Source organism: Astatotilapia calliptera, chromosome 18 (genome assembly GCF_964374335.1).
Source record: "Astatotilapia calliptera chromosome 18, fAstCal68.1, whole genome shotgun sequence".
NCBI lineage: Eukaryota > Metazoa > Chordata > Actinopteri > Cichliformes > Cichlidae > Astatotilapia > Astatotilapia calliptera.
In genome coordinates this window covers 24,991,158-25,008,857 of record NC_137439.1, presented here as the reverse complement: position 1 = coordinate 25,008,857, position 17,700 = coordinate 24,991,158, and the positions used below count along the sequence as shown (strand labels likewise).

At 40.6% G+C, this 17,700-nt stretch overlaps 1 protein-coding gene across 4 annotated transcripts; it reads left to right on the top strand.

Annotated features, from left to right (window-relative positions):
* The first annotated feature begins 963 nt into the window (after positions 1-963).
* On the top strand, positions 964-17,649 carry hfm1 (helicase for meiosis 1). Of its 4 annotated transcripts, none has more exons than XM_026148534.2 (36): positions 964-1,338; positions 1,753-1,794; positions 1,884-1,954; positions 2,093-2,225; positions 2,449-2,600; positions 2,752-2,829; positions 3,192-3,347; positions 3,433-3,633; positions 3,749-3,837; positions 3,937-3,980; positions 5,466-5,567; positions 6,650-6,795; positions 6,892-6,986; positions 7,114-7,247; positions 7,351-7,398; positions 7,587-7,667; positions 7,760-7,851; positions 8,049-8,155; positions 8,286-8,333; positions 8,441-8,538; positions 8,625-8,759; positions 10,011-10,096; positions 11,005-11,088; positions 11,628-11,785; positions 11,873-11,976; positions 12,163-12,354; positions 12,501-12,566; positions 12,654-12,778; positions 14,713-14,795; positions 14,959-15,065; positions 15,209-15,295; positions 15,676-15,981; positions 16,157-16,238; positions 16,718-16,829; positions 17,099-17,244; positions 17,398-17,649. In XM_026148534.2, exons 1-36 carry the CDS (start codon positions 1,110-1,112, stop codon positions 17,444-17,446), a joined length of 4,068 nt encoding a protein of 1,355 aa, XP_026004319.2. In that variant the 5' UTR covers positions 964-1,109; the 3' UTR covers positions 17,447-17,649. The 4 variants fall into 4 exon arrangements, with proteins under 4 accessions (XP_026004319.2, XP_080148936.1, XP_080148935.1 ...); XM_080292810.1 differs by having other exon boundaries at positions 11,873-12,069; positions 17,401-17,649; XM_080292809.1 differs by having other exon boundaries at positions 11,873-12,069.
* Positions 17,650-17,700: the final 51 nt, after the last annotated feature.

The following is a 17,700-nucleotide window of genomic DNA, read 5'->3' as shown; positions in this document are numbered from 1 at the left end:
ACTCACTGACTCAGTGGCTTGAATAGGCTTGAAAGCATTCCCAGTTTTCTTTGACTTTGCATAAACAAATCTGAATCTGGGTCTTATGATATATTCAGGTATAGATGGAAAGGTTAATTCCCCGATGTTAACTTTGTTTAATCTAATCAAAGCACTGAAGGCGGCTTTATTAAATTTTTTAGAGGGAAACGCATCACAGCTACCAGCAACTTGGATTCAACTCTTTCTCATTCTTCAATGTGACTTGCAGGTTTCTCAGAGGCAACCCATAAGTTTCAGCCTCTTTTTAAAGGATCTGCTGGCCTTAAGGTGCTACCTTCAGCAATCAGCAGTTCCTGCAGTTTTAACAGTGATAAGAAAGAGACTGAGAAGACTAACGGAGGTAGCAGCAGCAGCACCAGCCAATGCGATGGCCTCCAGGGAGGTGAAGGGTTCAGGGATTACTCTCAGGGTGGTTGTCAGAGTGGCAGAGGTGGCGATGAAACCCTGCAGGACTCTGGTCATGTGGGCCTCAGCAGATGGTTGTCTCAGGACTGCAGCAAAAGCCTGCCTCTACGGACAAGGAAAGTCTTAGTTATGTGCACATTGTTTTCAGATATTTACTGTGTTGCATGTGTTTAATGATGAGTAGAAACGTAACAGTTCCTTGTTTTCAAGGCGTTTTAACTGCAGACCCATCACTGTGACCCATGTGATGCCATAAAAAGCAAGTCAACTCTTTGCTGATCTGCGTTATATGGCCCGTGGGATGTTTAAACTAACAGGATTACTATCATTCACTCTATAAAACACACATTTCCATTTTTTTATACATGTGTACCGTAGTGCTGATTTACTCTTTAATCTCTGGACTCATAATAACACAAGAAGATGCTAAGCTATCCTCCATGTTAGCCTTGTTACCTGATTGTGCAGCCCCCTAACAGTCTAATCTGCTTCCACCTCTCTTCTCTTTCATTTCTTTATTTCCTCCTCCTTCCCACAACAGCTTGTTCAATATTCAGGTGTATACCAGTGGAGGTGACTCTTTAAACACAGGTGACCTCAGTAGCAGTGGCGGCAGCAATCAGACAACATCCAGACCTCAAACTTTTCTCAGTCAGGTTACCATGGCGACAGCGCCTCCTCCTCCTCCTCTTCCTCTTCAGCCGCCACGGGCGACAGTTGGCTGCGCAGCTCCTCCTTTCCCCTCCAAGCCCACCCTCTCACCCCCTCCCATGGGTTCATCTGCAGCGAGCGGCCGACCCCCGCAGCAGGCGGCACATGCAGAGACGCAGGACAAGGGCACAAAGAAAGGTTTCGTTCCGCCCATGACGCCTCGGCCGCTCCTAATCCAAGGTGTTACACTGCACTGATATACTGGCAGGTTGACGCTGCGCTCACTGTGTAGGAGCTCTTTAAATACAGCTCATATAGCTTCTGTAAAGTGTTGCAGCTCATCAACATGCCAATGTCTGGCCATGGTAGCAGCTGCCATGGTGTATTTGGGTGTGATGAGGTGAGCTCTGCCCATTGATTGCTCCAGTGTAATGAAACATACTGGTCACTAGGTGGTGAATAGTAGACGCAGTGGACAGGAACAATAGAGGCCATTTTAACCCATTGTAGTCTGCAAAGAATCAGCAGATTCTCTTTCGTCACAAATGTACAACACTACCAAATGCTGCATATTCAATTCAATGTGTAATTGTTTCAATGAAAATCTTGCATTAATGAAAATTTATAATGTCTTAAATAATATTGTCATTTCAGGATCTTCTGGATCTGGAGTTTTGCGCCCAGTTTCAGAAATACGTATCCTTTTTCTTGTTCAAATTGACACAATTTGAAGCTGTTAGGTAGTGTCTGAATCAAAGTGATGTTTCCTAAAACCTGTTACACAGCATTTAAGTTCAGATCTGTCTTCAGTGAGTTTCCCTTTTTCAATTACGTTCAGTCCAAAGCTCTGGATGATGTAAGCATTTGTTTGTAAATCTGCATACACAGAAATCATGAAAAACACATCTGGTTAAATGTAAATTTACACCTGTGTAAATGTAAACTACCCCTGGCACTGTGTCCTCCAGTGTATGTGTGTTTGGTCTGTCTGCAGGTTCTTTATACAAATAAAAACTTTGTGGCCTGTGCTCCGACTGGATCTGGTAAAACAGTGCTGTTTGAGCTGGCAATCATTCGCCTGCTAATGGAGACACCAGAGCCCTGGAGAGATGTCAAAGCTGTATATAGTGAGCATGCAGTATTATTGGCTATAAGCTGCTAAATCCCACTGCTCATTCACATTTATTCAGTGCTTTGAAATGGCACACCTAGCTATAATCACACACAGGGGCTTTGAATATGTGTGTTACTTTCACCATGTTCTGATTTTTTTACTCCAATAATTTTTGGGGGGAGGATTTTTGACTTATGAAGCTCTCGTATAAAGAATCCATTGTTTGTTTTCACCAGTGGCCCCTATCAAAGCTCTCTGCAGTCAGTGCTTTGAGAGCTGGAAAAAGAAGTTTAGTCCTCTGGGGCTGACCTGCAAGGAGCTGACTGGTGACACAGAGATCGATGACTTCTTTGAGATTCAGGACTCCCACATCATCCTGACCACACCTGTATGTGACAATATGAAGCAGCATAATTATGCAAATGCAAAATAAAGGGTAGAAAAGGAGGGGAAATGTAAAATAAGATGTTATGTCTTAGTTAAATATTGTTATATTTCTATGCATCATAGATTGATACATGATCATTTATATTTTTAAGGAAAAGTGGGACAGCATGACCCGAAAGTGGAAGGATAACTGTTTGCTGCAGCTAGTTAGGCTCTTCCTTATCGACGAGGTCAGTGTGTTTGTCACATATTTTGCTCACAGAACCGTTTTTGGATGTTACTTCTTGCCTCTTTATTTTCCTGCACAGTGGGGGATGCACTGGCTACTTTGTGTCTTAGGATGGAACATTGCACGATAGCACATAATTAGCCTCTGCCCTCAGCACTTTATTTTACTTGAGGTTATCCATTAAAAATGATGGAACATCTTGTTCCTGGAGTCTCTATTATGGGAGTACACAGACACTGGCCTAGTTCCTTTAGACTTGCACTCATTTATGTTAATAATAAAACATAAAGATTGATTTTGTATTTTACGTGCATACAAATATCCCTGAGCCGTTTCCACACATGAAAAATATTTTTGTACCAGGTGCATGTCGTGAAGGATGCAACCCGTGGTGCCACGTTGGAAGTGGTGGTGAGCAGGATGAAGGCAGTACACACCTTCAGGACTTCACAGTATCCAGAGGCCAGCCTCTCTATGAGAGTTGTGGCTGTGTCTGCTACCATACCCAATGTATCTGATGTAAGCACCCGCTGTACCTGTTTGCATTGTCTCTCATTTGTAGATCAGTAACTTGTGGATTCTCAAACTTCCTGCTTGTTTTTAGATAGCAGACTGGCTGTCAAATGAGAACGGCCCGGCCATATATCTGGATATGGATGAGAGCCACCGTCCGGTGAAGCTAAGGAAGGTGGTGCTGGGATTCCCCTGTGGTCCAAATCAAACTGAGTTCAAGTTTGATTTGGCACTTAACTACAAGATAGCCAACATCATACAGACGTACGCTGAGCAGAAGCCTGCACTTGTGGTGGGTTGTAAAATGTATCCAAACTGCATGTTGTTTATGCTTTCTTTCTGAACATGACAGAAGATGCAGGTTTTTGGGGTTTTTTGCCTCATTATCTGAAAATTGTGTCTTGTAGTTTTGCTCTACAAGGAAAGGAACTCAGCAGTCAGCCGCAGTTCTGGCTAAGGATGCTCGATTCATCATGAGCATCGAGCACAAGCAAAGGTTTGATGTTCAATCATCCGCAGTGAAACATCCGCGCACGTGCAAGTTTACAGAGCAGGCTGTTCTGATTGAACTTGTGTGATCTGCTTGACTCTGCAGGTTGATGAAATATGCAAACTCCATTCTCGATTCTAAACTGAGAGGTAAGGTATCTGAAACATGTTATCAGTGGTACTTTTTAAAAGAAAAATGACCTTGGGGCCTCCTTTAGTGGTTTGCAATGTGCTCAGTGATGCTTTGTAGTTTCAGTTTCAACATCCTCTCGACACAAAATAAAGTCTAAAGAAATGAGCTTGAAGAACTTGAATGGCCTGCACAGAACTCACAGATCTCGTTTGTATCTAACTTATGTACGATGAATTGGAGAAAACACATTCAATAATGCATTTGGTCATATTTATGTGAGTTTTGACATTGTCGACTGATGATTATGTGACACATTGGTGTATGGCCGAAAAGTAACAAGATGACAAAGACACTTGTAGTGCAGACACAGTGTATATAGAGTGTAATCAAAGGAGCTTGAAAAGAAAAGCGTCTGGACTTCTTTAAGTTGCTTGAAGACGTTTCACCTCTCATCCGAGAAGCTTCTTCAGTTCTAAGGTCAAATGGTGGAGAGTCCCAGATATAAACCTAGTGGGAGTGACCCCCCACAGAGGGACAAAAGGACCCCCTGATGATCCTCTAATCGCCTGAGCCAAGGTGTGAAACTGGGTGTGGGTCCCAATCAGCCAGAGTTTCGGGTGTGTTCATTGTGAAACCTGGCCCCACCTTATCATGCGAATTCCTGAGGTCAGCTGGCCCAGGATGTGAGTGGGTGTTAAGGCGTCTGGGAAGGGATCTCAAAACTGGATTATAGATGGCAGAGAGTTGGTGTTGTAAACCCCGCCTCTGTTCAAAGATGGTCGCTCACAGTGGACATAGATGGCTTCTTTCACTCCTCTTTCAAACCATCTGTCCTCTCTGTCCAAAATGTGAACATTGGCATCCTCGAAAGAGTGTCCTTTATCCTTAAGATGCAGATGGACTGCTGAGTCTTGTCCTGTGGAGGTGGCTCTTCTGTGTTGTGCCATGCGCTTGTGAAGTGGCTGTTTGGTCTCTCCAATATAGAGGTCTGAGCATTCCTCGCTGCACTGTACAGCATACACCACATTGTTAAGTCTGTGTTTTGGCGTTTTGTCTTTCGGGTGAACCAGTTTCTGTCTGAGCGTGTTGCTGGGTCTGAAATACACTGGGATGTCATGCTTGGAGAAAACTCTCCTGAGTTTCTCTGATACACCGGCTACATAGGGGATGACAATGTTGTTGCGTCTGTCCTTCTTATCCTCCCTCGCTGGTGTCTGGTCTTCTTTTCTGTGCCTCTTTGCTGACTTTAAGAACCCCCATTTAGGATAGCCGCACGTTTTGAGTGCTTCCTTTACATGTGTAAAGGAAGCACTCAAAACGTGCCCCCCCGAAGAAAATACAGTTTCAGCTAAATAAGCTGACACAACACACTCACTTTCACTGCACACAGACAAATCGTGCTTAACTTGTGTGTAACCCCGTTTATTGAAAACTTTGTGTTTTTAATATGCAATATGTCAAATGTCTAACATAACTTTGTGGTAACTTTGTTTGCGGCCCAGATTTGGTGGCATTAGGAGTCGGCTACCATCACGCAGGAGTTGACTTGTCTGATCGGAAGTTGATAGAAGAAGCCTTCACTATGGGAGACCTGCCTGTCCTCTGTGAGGCACAGTTTTATCCTGCGCTGTGAAGTAATATGTTACCACACAAGTGTGCAACATGATACTTTTTTTTCCCTGTCACACTGCTGACACAAACAGGAAGGACAAGTACCACAGTAATTGTTTTTGCACATCAGCTCCTTGTACCAATCACAGGGTTGTGTCAAAAATAACTTAGGTTTCTGTACAACAATAAGAAATATTGTTATTTTGATGGTAATAGTATATATATTTAAGATGATATACTTCATTTGTCTTAAAAGTGCTGAAATTGTGTGACAACAGCCAAAATATGAAACGTATCCTGTACAAATAGCAGCTAATTAATTTGAACAAAATGCAACAAAACAAAAATGAAATAATTAAAAAAAAACTAGAAACAGAAGCAACAGTGAGAGCTCAGTGAATAAACATTTAAGCAAAAGATAAAATATATTTTTTGGGCAGCACGGTGGCATGGTGGTTAGCACTGTTGCGGCACAGCAAGAAGGTCCTGAGTTCAATTCCAACAATAGGGGGGTGAGATAGACGCAAACTTTCTGTGTGGAGTTTGCATGTTCTCCCCGTGTTTGCGTGGGTTCCCCCCGGATACTCTGGCTTCCTCCCACCGTCCAAAGACATGCAGCTTGTGGGGATAGGTTGATTGGAAAATCCAAATTGCCATTAGGTGTGAATGTGCGAGTGAATGTGAGTGCGAATGGTTGTCTGCATAGGTGAAGACAATAAGGGAGTCACACAGGAAATAACAAGAAGACTAAACACAAAGAGCAGAAAACTCACCGAACGTGAGACGAAAGCAAGACTAGCGGAATAAACCAGAAATACAGGAAATAAACACAACAACAAAGATAACAAAAACTCCATGAATGAATACAAAACTAGACAAATACAAACATTAAGAAAAATATGGAAAACTCAACCCAACGATGCTAGTAATGATAACTCTGGAATAACAGTGAAAAACCAAAAACTCCAACGTCAGGCAGATCCTTAGATCATAACAAACTGAGCACTAGTAGAATAACTTAACCAGTCTTCTGTTTTATTTTATGGTGTCTCAATTTGTGTTTGCTCTCTCCTAGTTACCACCAGGACTTTATCCATGGGGGTAAACCTACCAGCTCACCTGGTGGTGATCAAATCCACCATGCAGTATGTTGCAGGCTCCTGTCAGGAGTACAGCGAGGCAGATCTGCTCCAGATGATAGGCCGTGCTGGAAGACCACAGGCAATGACATGTTTATGACAGAATATAACAGCAATGAATGCATTATTATATTTAGGTTTTATGATGTACTTTCATTTTCATCCTTTCTGCCTCCAGTTTGACACATCTGCTACTGCTGTGATCATGACCAAGATTCAAACCAGAGAGAAGTACCTGAAGCTTATGAATGGGATAGAAGTCATTGAGAGCAGGTAGGACCAGTAGTAATGCTCTCTTTAAAATCCCTTCTGTCTTTTTCTTCTTTTTCTTCATATCGCTCTCTCAAGAGGACACACAGGTGGAGCGATCATGGGGTAACACTAGACTCTGTTTCCACAGCTTACACAGCCACCTGGTGGAACACTTGAATGCTGAGATTGTTCTGCAGACTATCAGTGATGTCAAAATGGCTTTGGACTGGATTCGCTCCACCTTCCTTTACATCAGAGCCCTCAAGAACCCCACACACTATGGTTAGAGCCTTCTCCTGTCTTCTGCTTGTTGTTAATCAGCTGTGAGGTCCGTTAATTTTTAAAAAAACCAGTGAGTGTCAGTTTGTCCGCATTTTCATTTCAGGATTCTCTGCCGACCTAGACAGATGTGGAATTGAAGCAAAATTGCAAGGTGGGCCATAGCTGTACTTTTATGAAACTGAAGGTTACTTTTAGAAAAATACAAAAAAATTCAAGCCACAGTAACCCGGCTGCTTAAAGAGGTTTTGTGTTTGCTTGTTTTTTTTGCTCAAATGTAAGTGTCGGATCTGTTCCCTTATTGAAATTTAAGCTATGTACCGTTTCTGTCATCTTCATTAGAACTGTGTCTGAAGAATCTCAACTCTCTGTCCTCTGTTGGGCTGATCTCTATGGATGAGGATATCACCATCAAACCGACAGGTAGATGTTCAGGCTGTTTTCATGTCTTTTTTTGCAGCCAAGTCTAATACTAAAAACTTGAAACTGTTAAGCAATTTATTTCTCTCTTACAGAGGCTGGCAGGTTGATGGCTAGGTACTGCATTGCCTTTGACACCATGAAACAGTTCAGTAAAGTGTCTGGGACTGAAAACCTGTCTGATCTGGTAGGTTTTCTGTACTACGTATTTGATGTAAATGCATTTATTCAAGATTGACTCTATACAGTGTTATCCTTGACATTTTGCAGGAACAGCATGCCTGACCTTGTTCTTTCTCTTGCTGCCTCTCACAACTAAACTAAACTCAGCTAGAGAAAAAATAACCATTATGAGTATTCACCGTCCTTGTATTGTGTGTACAGATTGAGCTGCTGTCAAAGAGCAGAGAGTTCAGTGACATCCAGCTGAGAGTGAATGAGAAAAGGTCCTTGAATGCTTTGAACAGGGACAAAAACAGAGTCACCATCAGGTCAGACACATTTATAGGATGCACAAATGTATGCACAGCATCAAAAACTTTGTTTTATATGGGAAATGCATAATAGGGGGGTGAGATAGACACAAGCCAGTGAAAACTAAATCTTTATGCGTTTTTCCAGGTATCCCATTAACGGAAAGATCAAAACCAGTGAGATGAAAGTAAACTGGTAGGTTTAAAAGAAAGTGTAGTTTTTGATTTTATATTTTTCAGAATTTGCAGTGTTAAAGAATTGTATTACTGATTGTCCATGTACATAAATATTGTGCTTTGTAGTTTGATTCAGGCTCAGTTAAGCTCCATCCCAGTTCAAGATTTTGGACTTACACAGGACACAGCAAAGATCTTCAGGATTGGCATGCGCATCAGCAGATGTACGTTCAGGGAATAAGAAACGTACAAAAGACGAGTTGCCTGTATTCATGTTTTTAAGTTTTGATTTTATTATGATCCCATTCAGGTCTGTCTGAGTTTCTGAGTCAGAGGGTCAAGGCTGTTTTTTCTGCTGTGGTCAACTCCCTGATCCTGGCTAAGTGCTTCAGAGCAAAGCTTTGGGAAAACTCACCCTATGTTTCCAAACAGCTGGAAAAGATAGGTGGATGCCTCTCTATGTTCTTTTTACATTATAAATTGATACAGCATACTGCATTGTAGGTCAACTGCTCATGCAGTAATACTAGAAGAAATATTATTATGCCACAACTGCTGCATAATGGAAATATTAATAAACCAAATATTCTTTCTGTTAGACGTACACTCACTGGACACTTCATTAGGTACACTTTGCTAGTACTGGGTTGAACCACCTTTTGCCTTCATTTCTGTCTTTTATTCTTTATGGCACAGATTCAACAGGGTGCCGTAAACTTTCCTCAGAGATTTTGGTCCATATTGACATAATCACATCACACAGTTGCTGCAGATTTGTCAGCTGACTCTTCTTTTGCGTCACATCCCTAAGGTGCTCTATTGGATTAAGATCTGGTGACCCCCGGGGCCATTTGAGTCCAACAAACTCATGTCATGTTCAAAAAAACAGTTTTAGATGATCTGAGCTTTGTGACATGGTGTGTTATCCAGCTGGAAGCAGCCATCAGAGGATGGGTACACTGTGGTCATAAAGGGATTGACATGATCAGCAACAATACTCAGGGAGGCTGTCGTGTTTTAAAGAACTTCAGCCGGTACTGAGGAGCACAAAGAGTGCCAATAAAATGCCACCTCATTACAACCCCCCACCCCCACCCTACCGTTGATGTCATGTTGCTAATGCCAAATTCTGACCCTGCTTTTTTGAATGTTGCAGTAGAAATTGAGACTCATCAGACCAGATAAAATGTTTCCAGTGCTCTGCATTTTTGTGAGTCCCTCCAGTTTCCTGTTATTCGCTAACAGGAGTGACACCCAGTGTGGTTTTTCAAGGTTCCAGAGATACTCTTCTGCATTCCTTGTTTGTAAAAAGTAGTTATTTGAGTTACAGTTGCCTTCTTATCAGCTCAAAGCAGTCTGCTTATTATTCTTATTCTCCCACTTGCAGCGTCGACCATTTTCTCCCAGAGAACTGGCACTCACTCGCTGGCTCGCTAACTCACGCCCTCTTTTCAGGTCATTCTTTGTAAATCCTAGAGATGGTTATGTGGGAAAATCACAGTACATCAGCAGTTTCTAAAATACTCAGACCAGCCCATCTGCAATCAGCAACCACAGCATGTTCAAAGTCATCATGTTAAATAATGTTGCGGCTAACAAGCAGTTGAACAGGTGTACCTAATAAAGTGACACAATAGGTTATTGTATATTGTCGTTACCGTTTATAGTAATTAAGTAATAACATGGGTTGTTTCAGGCCAAACTCTGTCAACTGCCATGGTGCATGCTGGACTCACCACATTCAGCAAAATAGAGCAAACCAACGCCAGAGAGCTTGAGCTGGTAAGTCTGTGTAATACTTAAAAGTAAAATGCTTTATAATCTGAAGATAATCTAATAATTAATCTAATCTAAATTATCTAAAGCTTTTAATTTGTGTGCTCAGTTTGTTGTTCAGTGGGTGTGTGGTTGACGTGGTACGTTTTGGTTCACATGCGTGTGACTACAAACTTTGGCCAGGTCATGAGGAAGTTGCACCACCCTACACCCACCTACTTTTACCTTCACATGATGCCACTATTTCTTTCACACTTTAGGTTAATGTGAAAAAAAACAACTAAAAAAACAAGAGTAGACAACAATACCTAGTTTCTTAACCAAGTATCCTCACAAAACGTGTCCATTTCACGTTTGCCTCTCCAAACCTGAAATGGACACTTGTTCATGCCTGTCCATTTCACGTGGAGAGGCAAAGCGTGAAATGGACACACATGAAGAAGTTGCATTAGTGCATGCTGACATTGCATTATTAGCAGGAGGTAATATATTTAAAGCCAGAAAGTTGGTATTGAGCTAAAAACATAAGTGCATTCCAGTGTCCTTAATCATCTGACTCTATTAAACTAATATGTACGTACACTTAAATGTGTCTGTTTAAACGCTTTCCCATGATTATTTTCATGTTGGCTTTAAAAAAAAAAATCTCCCTCCACTGTTACTGCAGATTACTGCAACTTCTGCATGCTCGTACGTTTCACATTTTGGAGCGACAAAATGTGAAATGGACACGGTGAACTGGTGTGTCTGTTACACACTTGTAGTGATATCAGGTTGATGTTAAATACCAACAACTAAAGGTGAAAGTGTAATTCTGTTTTTTCAAAATCACTCAGTTAATGTTAAGCATCTCCTCAAGCACTTAATGTCTGCTGAAAGTGTTTGGGTGTAACTTTTGCAAACTTTATGTTCAGATTCTCAATAGGCATCCGCCATTTGGAAACCAAATCAGAGAGTCTGTCATACACCTCCCAAAGTATGACGTAATGGTGGAGCAGGTAAATGGCATTGCAAACTATTGTTATCACGGCACAAGCACTTCATATTTGTTGATCTTAAAAAATCTGAAATCATAAATATTTGATCATAAATGTAGTGAAAAATAGAAAAATACACTAAAATTTGATATATTTTTTTTTGTGCTGGATGTTTAAACCACATTTACATATTTAATTCTTCATTCTTCATTCTTGGCCTTTGCTCACACGAGAGCTTCAAGAGGGCAGTTAATGTGAATGTGATTTCTTCTGGGCATGGCTACAAAAAATCAAAGGAGATTATTTTGAGCTTTCAGTTAGCCACAGTTCCCTCTTTAATGCGTTTTAGCCAACATAATCTCTTACTTGTTAATATGTAAAATGGCACAGTATACTGTTAGCTTGCTGAAGGTCCAGCATTTAAATTATTTATATTTTCTTGGCTTTTATTTGAAAGCTATTTCAAAATTGTACCTGTTTTCACCCATATCAACACATTTAAGTGTTTATTTCCATGTCTGTTCTGTATCATGTTCCTCTAAAGCTGTTGTGATTTATAGCTTCCAAGGTACAGCAGCACCACAGCAGAGATTGTGCTTAAAGTGAGCCTCAAAAACCAAGCACAGCTGCTGACCAGGAGAGCAGCTCAAGACCACCATTATGCCTCCGTCGTCATCGGAGACGCTGATAACAATGTCGTCTTTCTGCAGAAACTCACGTGAGGATAAAACACCATGTCTTGACTTTCACCTTTTGTAAAAGAAGCCAAAATATGGAACGCCAACATATGCTGTTTGTTTTCCAGGGACGTAATGCTGCTGAAGGGTGGTAGCTGGTCAAAGAAGATTGAGGTGGCGAAGGCTATGAAAGGAGATGAGATCAGTGTGCATCTTATCAGTTCAGAATATGGTAAACCATGGAAGCACATTTACATTGTAACCAAAAAGAGGAAAACAGCAACATCTCATTTGGTTCCAATTTTTTGTATTTTTTTAAATGAAGGTAACAGCTCACTGTGTCCTTTGGTGTATAGACTCTTATACTGGACTGAATATATGTAAGGAGAGGATTTACCATGCGTTTCTTCTGCTGTAGTGGGTCTGGACATCCAGCAGAAGTTCACAGTGTACTACTCTGCAGCTCGAAGATTTGGGACTGAAAATCCACACAACATAACGCAGGATGCCAGGAGACCGCAATCGGTGCTGAAACCACTATCAACAAATCAGGCTGCAACTCACAGGGAGAACGGCACATCTGTGGGAGAAGAGAGCAGTTGTAGCTTTGGTACAGATTACTTTTTCATGCTTTATCATGATATGGTTTATAAATATTGTATTTCTTCTGAGGCAAATGCATATTTTGTTTGTTGATACATTTTTTTCAGACTTCAAATGTTATATTTTTTAAACTTTTTAAATGTTCTTTTGCAGATATGGGCAATAAAAGACATTGCAACCACTTCTGCAAAAACAAGGCTTTCTGTGCCCATGACTGTTGTGAGTATGATGCATTTTATGAATCTGTCTGTGCAGAGGTCCTTCCTGCCACAGCGTGCCAACAGTGTTCATGCATGTCCTCCCAAGGTAAAGTAGGTGTTACTGTGACAAGAAAGAGGTCAGCAAACCAAGAAACCAGTTTCACTTCATATTTGAAAGACCTGAGGAGCCGATGTGACACATTTGCGCCGACCCCTGTTAAGCGACTCAAAGTGAGCAAAATACCATATCTGAACCCACATCTCATACTTTCAGTAGCTTTATCTAGACTTTTAAATGTGTTGTGTGTCTGAGGGTGTGCTATATCCAAGCAATCTCAATAGGTCATAAACAGTACAGCAGAATAACATTGTATTATGTTCTTACTCCTAAAAAACTGCAGAAGCTGACCAGTCACCAGTAGTTACAATAAAACAATTAAAAGAAATTTCAGTCAAGTATGGAAGTTGCAAATAAAAAAAGATATGCACTATCCACATGGCAGACTTACATATATGTCCTATTATAAGAATAGGACGTATATGCAATGTAAACAATCCTTATTGTGGATTTATAAGTGGAAATTGTTTAGTAGCAATAAGGGACACTGAAACATATATAATGCACATAGTATGTGCATTAAAGTTGTATTTGGCATACAGAAAATACAATTATACAAAAAAGAAAGTCTTTACAGCTATTTACAAAACTGAGGTACTAACGCCAGACACACACACAAGGTTATACTTGCAAATTACTGGGCACAGACACTCTATCAAAATAACGAATCAAAAACACATGCTCTTTGTTGGATGGCGGAGGCTAGTAGAGAGGGGGGCCAGGTGGCTGTCATCTGGTAGTTAAGTACTGGAGGTGATCAACCAATTATCCAATCCCAAGACAGGAAGAGACTCCACCCAGCTACTCAGCAGGCACGCCCAGGTGTCCACCTCCTAAGAGAGAAAGGGGAAAAAACCCACAGCCATCCTCTGGTGGGAGGAGTCGCACATAACACAAACACTGACAACCTTGGATCATAACACTAGTGTATTTAGAAAAAATCAGAATGTTAGATTTTTAAATCACCAAATATCAGTATCGATCTTAAAAATCCAATAAGTCGAGCTCTAAAACTTCTACTTTACAGCGTTGTTTCATTTCTCCTGCCACAGTCTTTCGATCAGCTTGAGGCCTGGACTTTGACTGGGCCATTACTACGCCTTGGCATAGATTTGCTGCTGTGGTTCTGTTTTGTTTTGATCGCGCATGACCCAATTTCAGCCAGGCTTCAGCTGGAGACAGATGGCTTCACATATGAGTTTAGAACAAGTTTGGTATACAGAGGAGTTCATGGTGGACTCAATGACTGCAAGGTGCCCAAGTCTTGTGGCTATAAGACAAACCCAAATCATCACTTCTCCACCAACATGCTTGACAGTTGGTTTACAGTGTTTATGCTGATATGCTTGATGATTGTGTTGCTGTGCACTATGGAAAACTTTGATCTTGTCTGTCCAGAGGACATTGTTCTAGAAGTCTTGTAGTTTGTTCAGGGACAATTTTGCATACCTAAGCTGTGCTGCCATGTTCTTTTTATAGAGAAGAGGCTTCCTCCTGGAAATCCTTCCAAGCACACTGCACTTGTTCAGTCTTTTTTTGTAATTGTACTCCCATGATCTTCAATGTTTAACATGCTAACTGAGGCCTGTTTTTGTTCTTTCTCTGAACACTGCATGATCTAATCTTGGGGTGAATTTGAGAATATTGTGGCATTGTGTTAACACACACATAAATGCTCCATGCCAGTAAACTGCCAAAAAGTTTGCTTTTATAGAGGCGCTCACACTTGCTGATGATCAGTTAATTAACTGTATTGGATTAGCAGCTGCTAATTACCCTTTATGATGGTTTTATTAAGTATAAAATATAAAATATTTCGAAGCTCATTCAGTCCAAAGTTCCCTAGGCAGATATACTCTGTGTATAACTATGAGGGCATAAGCATTGTTTTGGGTTTCTGTAATATTTTGCACCAAAATAACTAATTATAGAAAATGGCATATATATATTTTTTGTAAAGAAAACCGTCTTCTGCACACGGCGGGCACGTTGTCTGTATTCCTGAGCTAATTAATAATATGGGTGATGTTCTGTTTTATTTCTTTAGATGAAAATGGCTGAGGAGCCTGTGTCGCTCAGCATGCAAAGGTTTGCTTACAAACCCAAAGAGATGCTTCCACCCCCTTCATGGTACACACAGCCACACTGAAATTACAGATTTATCTTGATTCTTATGTGCAAACATGTTAATAGTTTCCTTAAAAGAAAAGCTGAACATTAGATTCTCAACAATCATGAGCAAAGACGCACTTGGCTCACATTACTTTCAAGCTTGGTTTTTTTCCATCTGAAGGAATAAAGAAAATCTCTGTAAAGCTTCAGTGAGACCTCAGTCTGGGACTGACTTGGCAAGTGAAGCTCAACTACCTGACGTAGAAAGCCTGAATGACCTTGACGGAGGTAAACGAGTGACATGACTAAGCTCCACATATTCCTTAACATTTGAATGTCACTTCTATCATATCTTCTTTGTGTCACGTGTTATATCATATATCATTGATATGTTATATCATCAGCTGTTTTCTTTCTTTTTATTTTTTGAGATTATGATGACTATTATGTGGAGGACATGTACACAACGATGGGAGGGCCTTCCCAAAACGCTGCTGCAGCTCATCCTCACCATCAAAGTATTGTTAAATAACTTCAAACTCAGTAGCAGACGGACCATCCTGTTGGTTCACATGTTTTTGTTCTGCTCAGCTTTAAGTTCTGCTCAGAGGAGGTCCAAGTGCAGACAATTGTTATATGGACTGTAGTAACAAAATAAAACATATTAATTAAGTCAGACATACTCAGGAACAGGTTTATTCAGCATACACAAGATTAAATGGTAGACTTAACGAGTATCACCCAACCACGGTCAGCTTTGAAATCAATAGCTGCGTGGGAGATGGAAGAATCTAAAAAGATATTAGATAGATATTATTTTTCAAGTTGAATTTATAAATGCACACAGTTGAGAAGGATTTGATGATGTGACCATGCTTTTATCTTCCTCTGTGTTGAGGTTCCTCGTTGTGGATGACCACAGATATGAGTGTTGGGAGTCAGGACTCTCAACAGGATCTAAACCAGGTCAATATAACCAGCACGGGTCACTCAAAGAGCTCCACCGCACTGCCAGAACAGGCTGCTCTCTGCAAAAATACTTCATCCCTCCAGATACCGACTGTCAACTTTGACCTTGGAAACGAGTGGGATGACTGGGGCGATTTTGATGATGATAATCTGATCCATGCCAGCGAGCCAGCACTGACTTCATACACAACTGCACAACCTCAAATTCAGCAGTGTGGTGAAAACCGCACACCAGGTAGAGTGAACTGAAAATCAGCTTTTCACACATTTCAGTCATTAGGACTTCACTGTGACATGAACACAGTGATGTTTTAATATCACTGGATACCCTTAAGCACACATGCCCATGTGGGATTATACGTCAGATGTTCTTATGGTTTAATTAACACTATACATATGTCTTTATGTAGGCTATGTTACAGCTTCAGCACCAGTATTACTCAGCCACTCACACATCAAACCTTCCATAACCGCTGTGACTACACCACTGAGGTAAGACCACAACCTTATGCACCATTAACCAACAAGTAAGGTATAACCAGGAAGCCAGGAACCAGAAACTGTGTGACATACTGTATGTGTAGTGAGATAGTACCAGTAACCGTTAGAAAATTTGTCATATTTGCAGACTCCAGTTGTTGATCCTGGATTTTCTAAAAGTAAAAGCTTTCATGTTCCCTTCCGTTGGAAACAGCTCCCAGTTTGGATTCAGGAGACAGCCGCCCTCTCTTTTCTATTCTTTTAGTTTTAGTCGATTAAAAATCGTAATAGTGTAGATTAAATCTAAAGTAAAATACAAGTGTCAAAGTTTATAGTTTTTACACAATTTACAATGACAACTTGATATCACATGCAAAAAGTGTCTATTCTTCTCTTTTGTCGCATTGTCATGAGAAACAAGGAGCATGGAAGATGGTTGGACTGTTTAATAACAATACATGTGTAATAAATGTTTTTCATGATTATTTCAGGTTGACTTCAACAAATGTCAGTCCTGAAATCAAAAAAGCGGGACCCTCACCAGTCAGCCGGACATTCACACCACAGAAGAGAATCACACCCAAGTGGAATCCAAAAGTGCATGTATGTGCACACGCGGGAATGTGCACATGTCTATTTGTGCAGTTAGTTGTTATATGTAAAAACACTGAGAACACCATTTTCTGTCTGTTGACATCTTTTAGTTATCTATTATCTATTTAACTGTCTATTTATTCAGTTAGTACAGTAAAGCTCATACTTGTGCTATTTTTCAGTTAATGGTTCTAACCTCACCTTTCTCAAATGTAACAGCCAGCAGTCAAGCTAATGTGCAGACATGAATCATGGCTCTGTTTCTTTTTGTTGTGCAGAGGCCAAATATTTTCAGTGAGGAAACCACTATAAAAACATCATTAGAACTTCTAAAACAGCCCGAGGAGGCAAAAGTGACTAGGAGATTGGATTTCTTTTCAGCATTGAGTGCCCCACCCAACGCCAGCTCATCTCTCAATAGAAGGTAAAAAAGTGGCCTTGATTCACACCTATTGCATGTTTTCTCAGCAAATAAAAAAAGTGATCCTATATGCAGGGGATATGGGATAAGCATACTTCCTTACAGGATTAATAAATACCCTTTTTCCTTTTTTCCCCCTTTTGCATATAACACCAGCAGCAAAGAGGAAGATGCTTTTGTTGGCATTTTTGATGGAATATTTTAGAAGTACTGGTGGACACACTCTGATATAAACATGTCCCTAATGTAAGGTTCTTTCTGTTTCTTGTGAGATTTTCACCTGGAGTTATATATTGTTGCATTGTTCATTCTTATTTTGTATTGTAAATGAAACAAGTTCAAAAGGGTTTTTTGATGTGATTGTATTTATGTGCGCTGTTTACTTAATAAAGCCTGCGTTCACCGGAGGATTCAGTGGAGTCTTTGGGTAATTTCTCAATGTGTGAACTCACTTGTAGA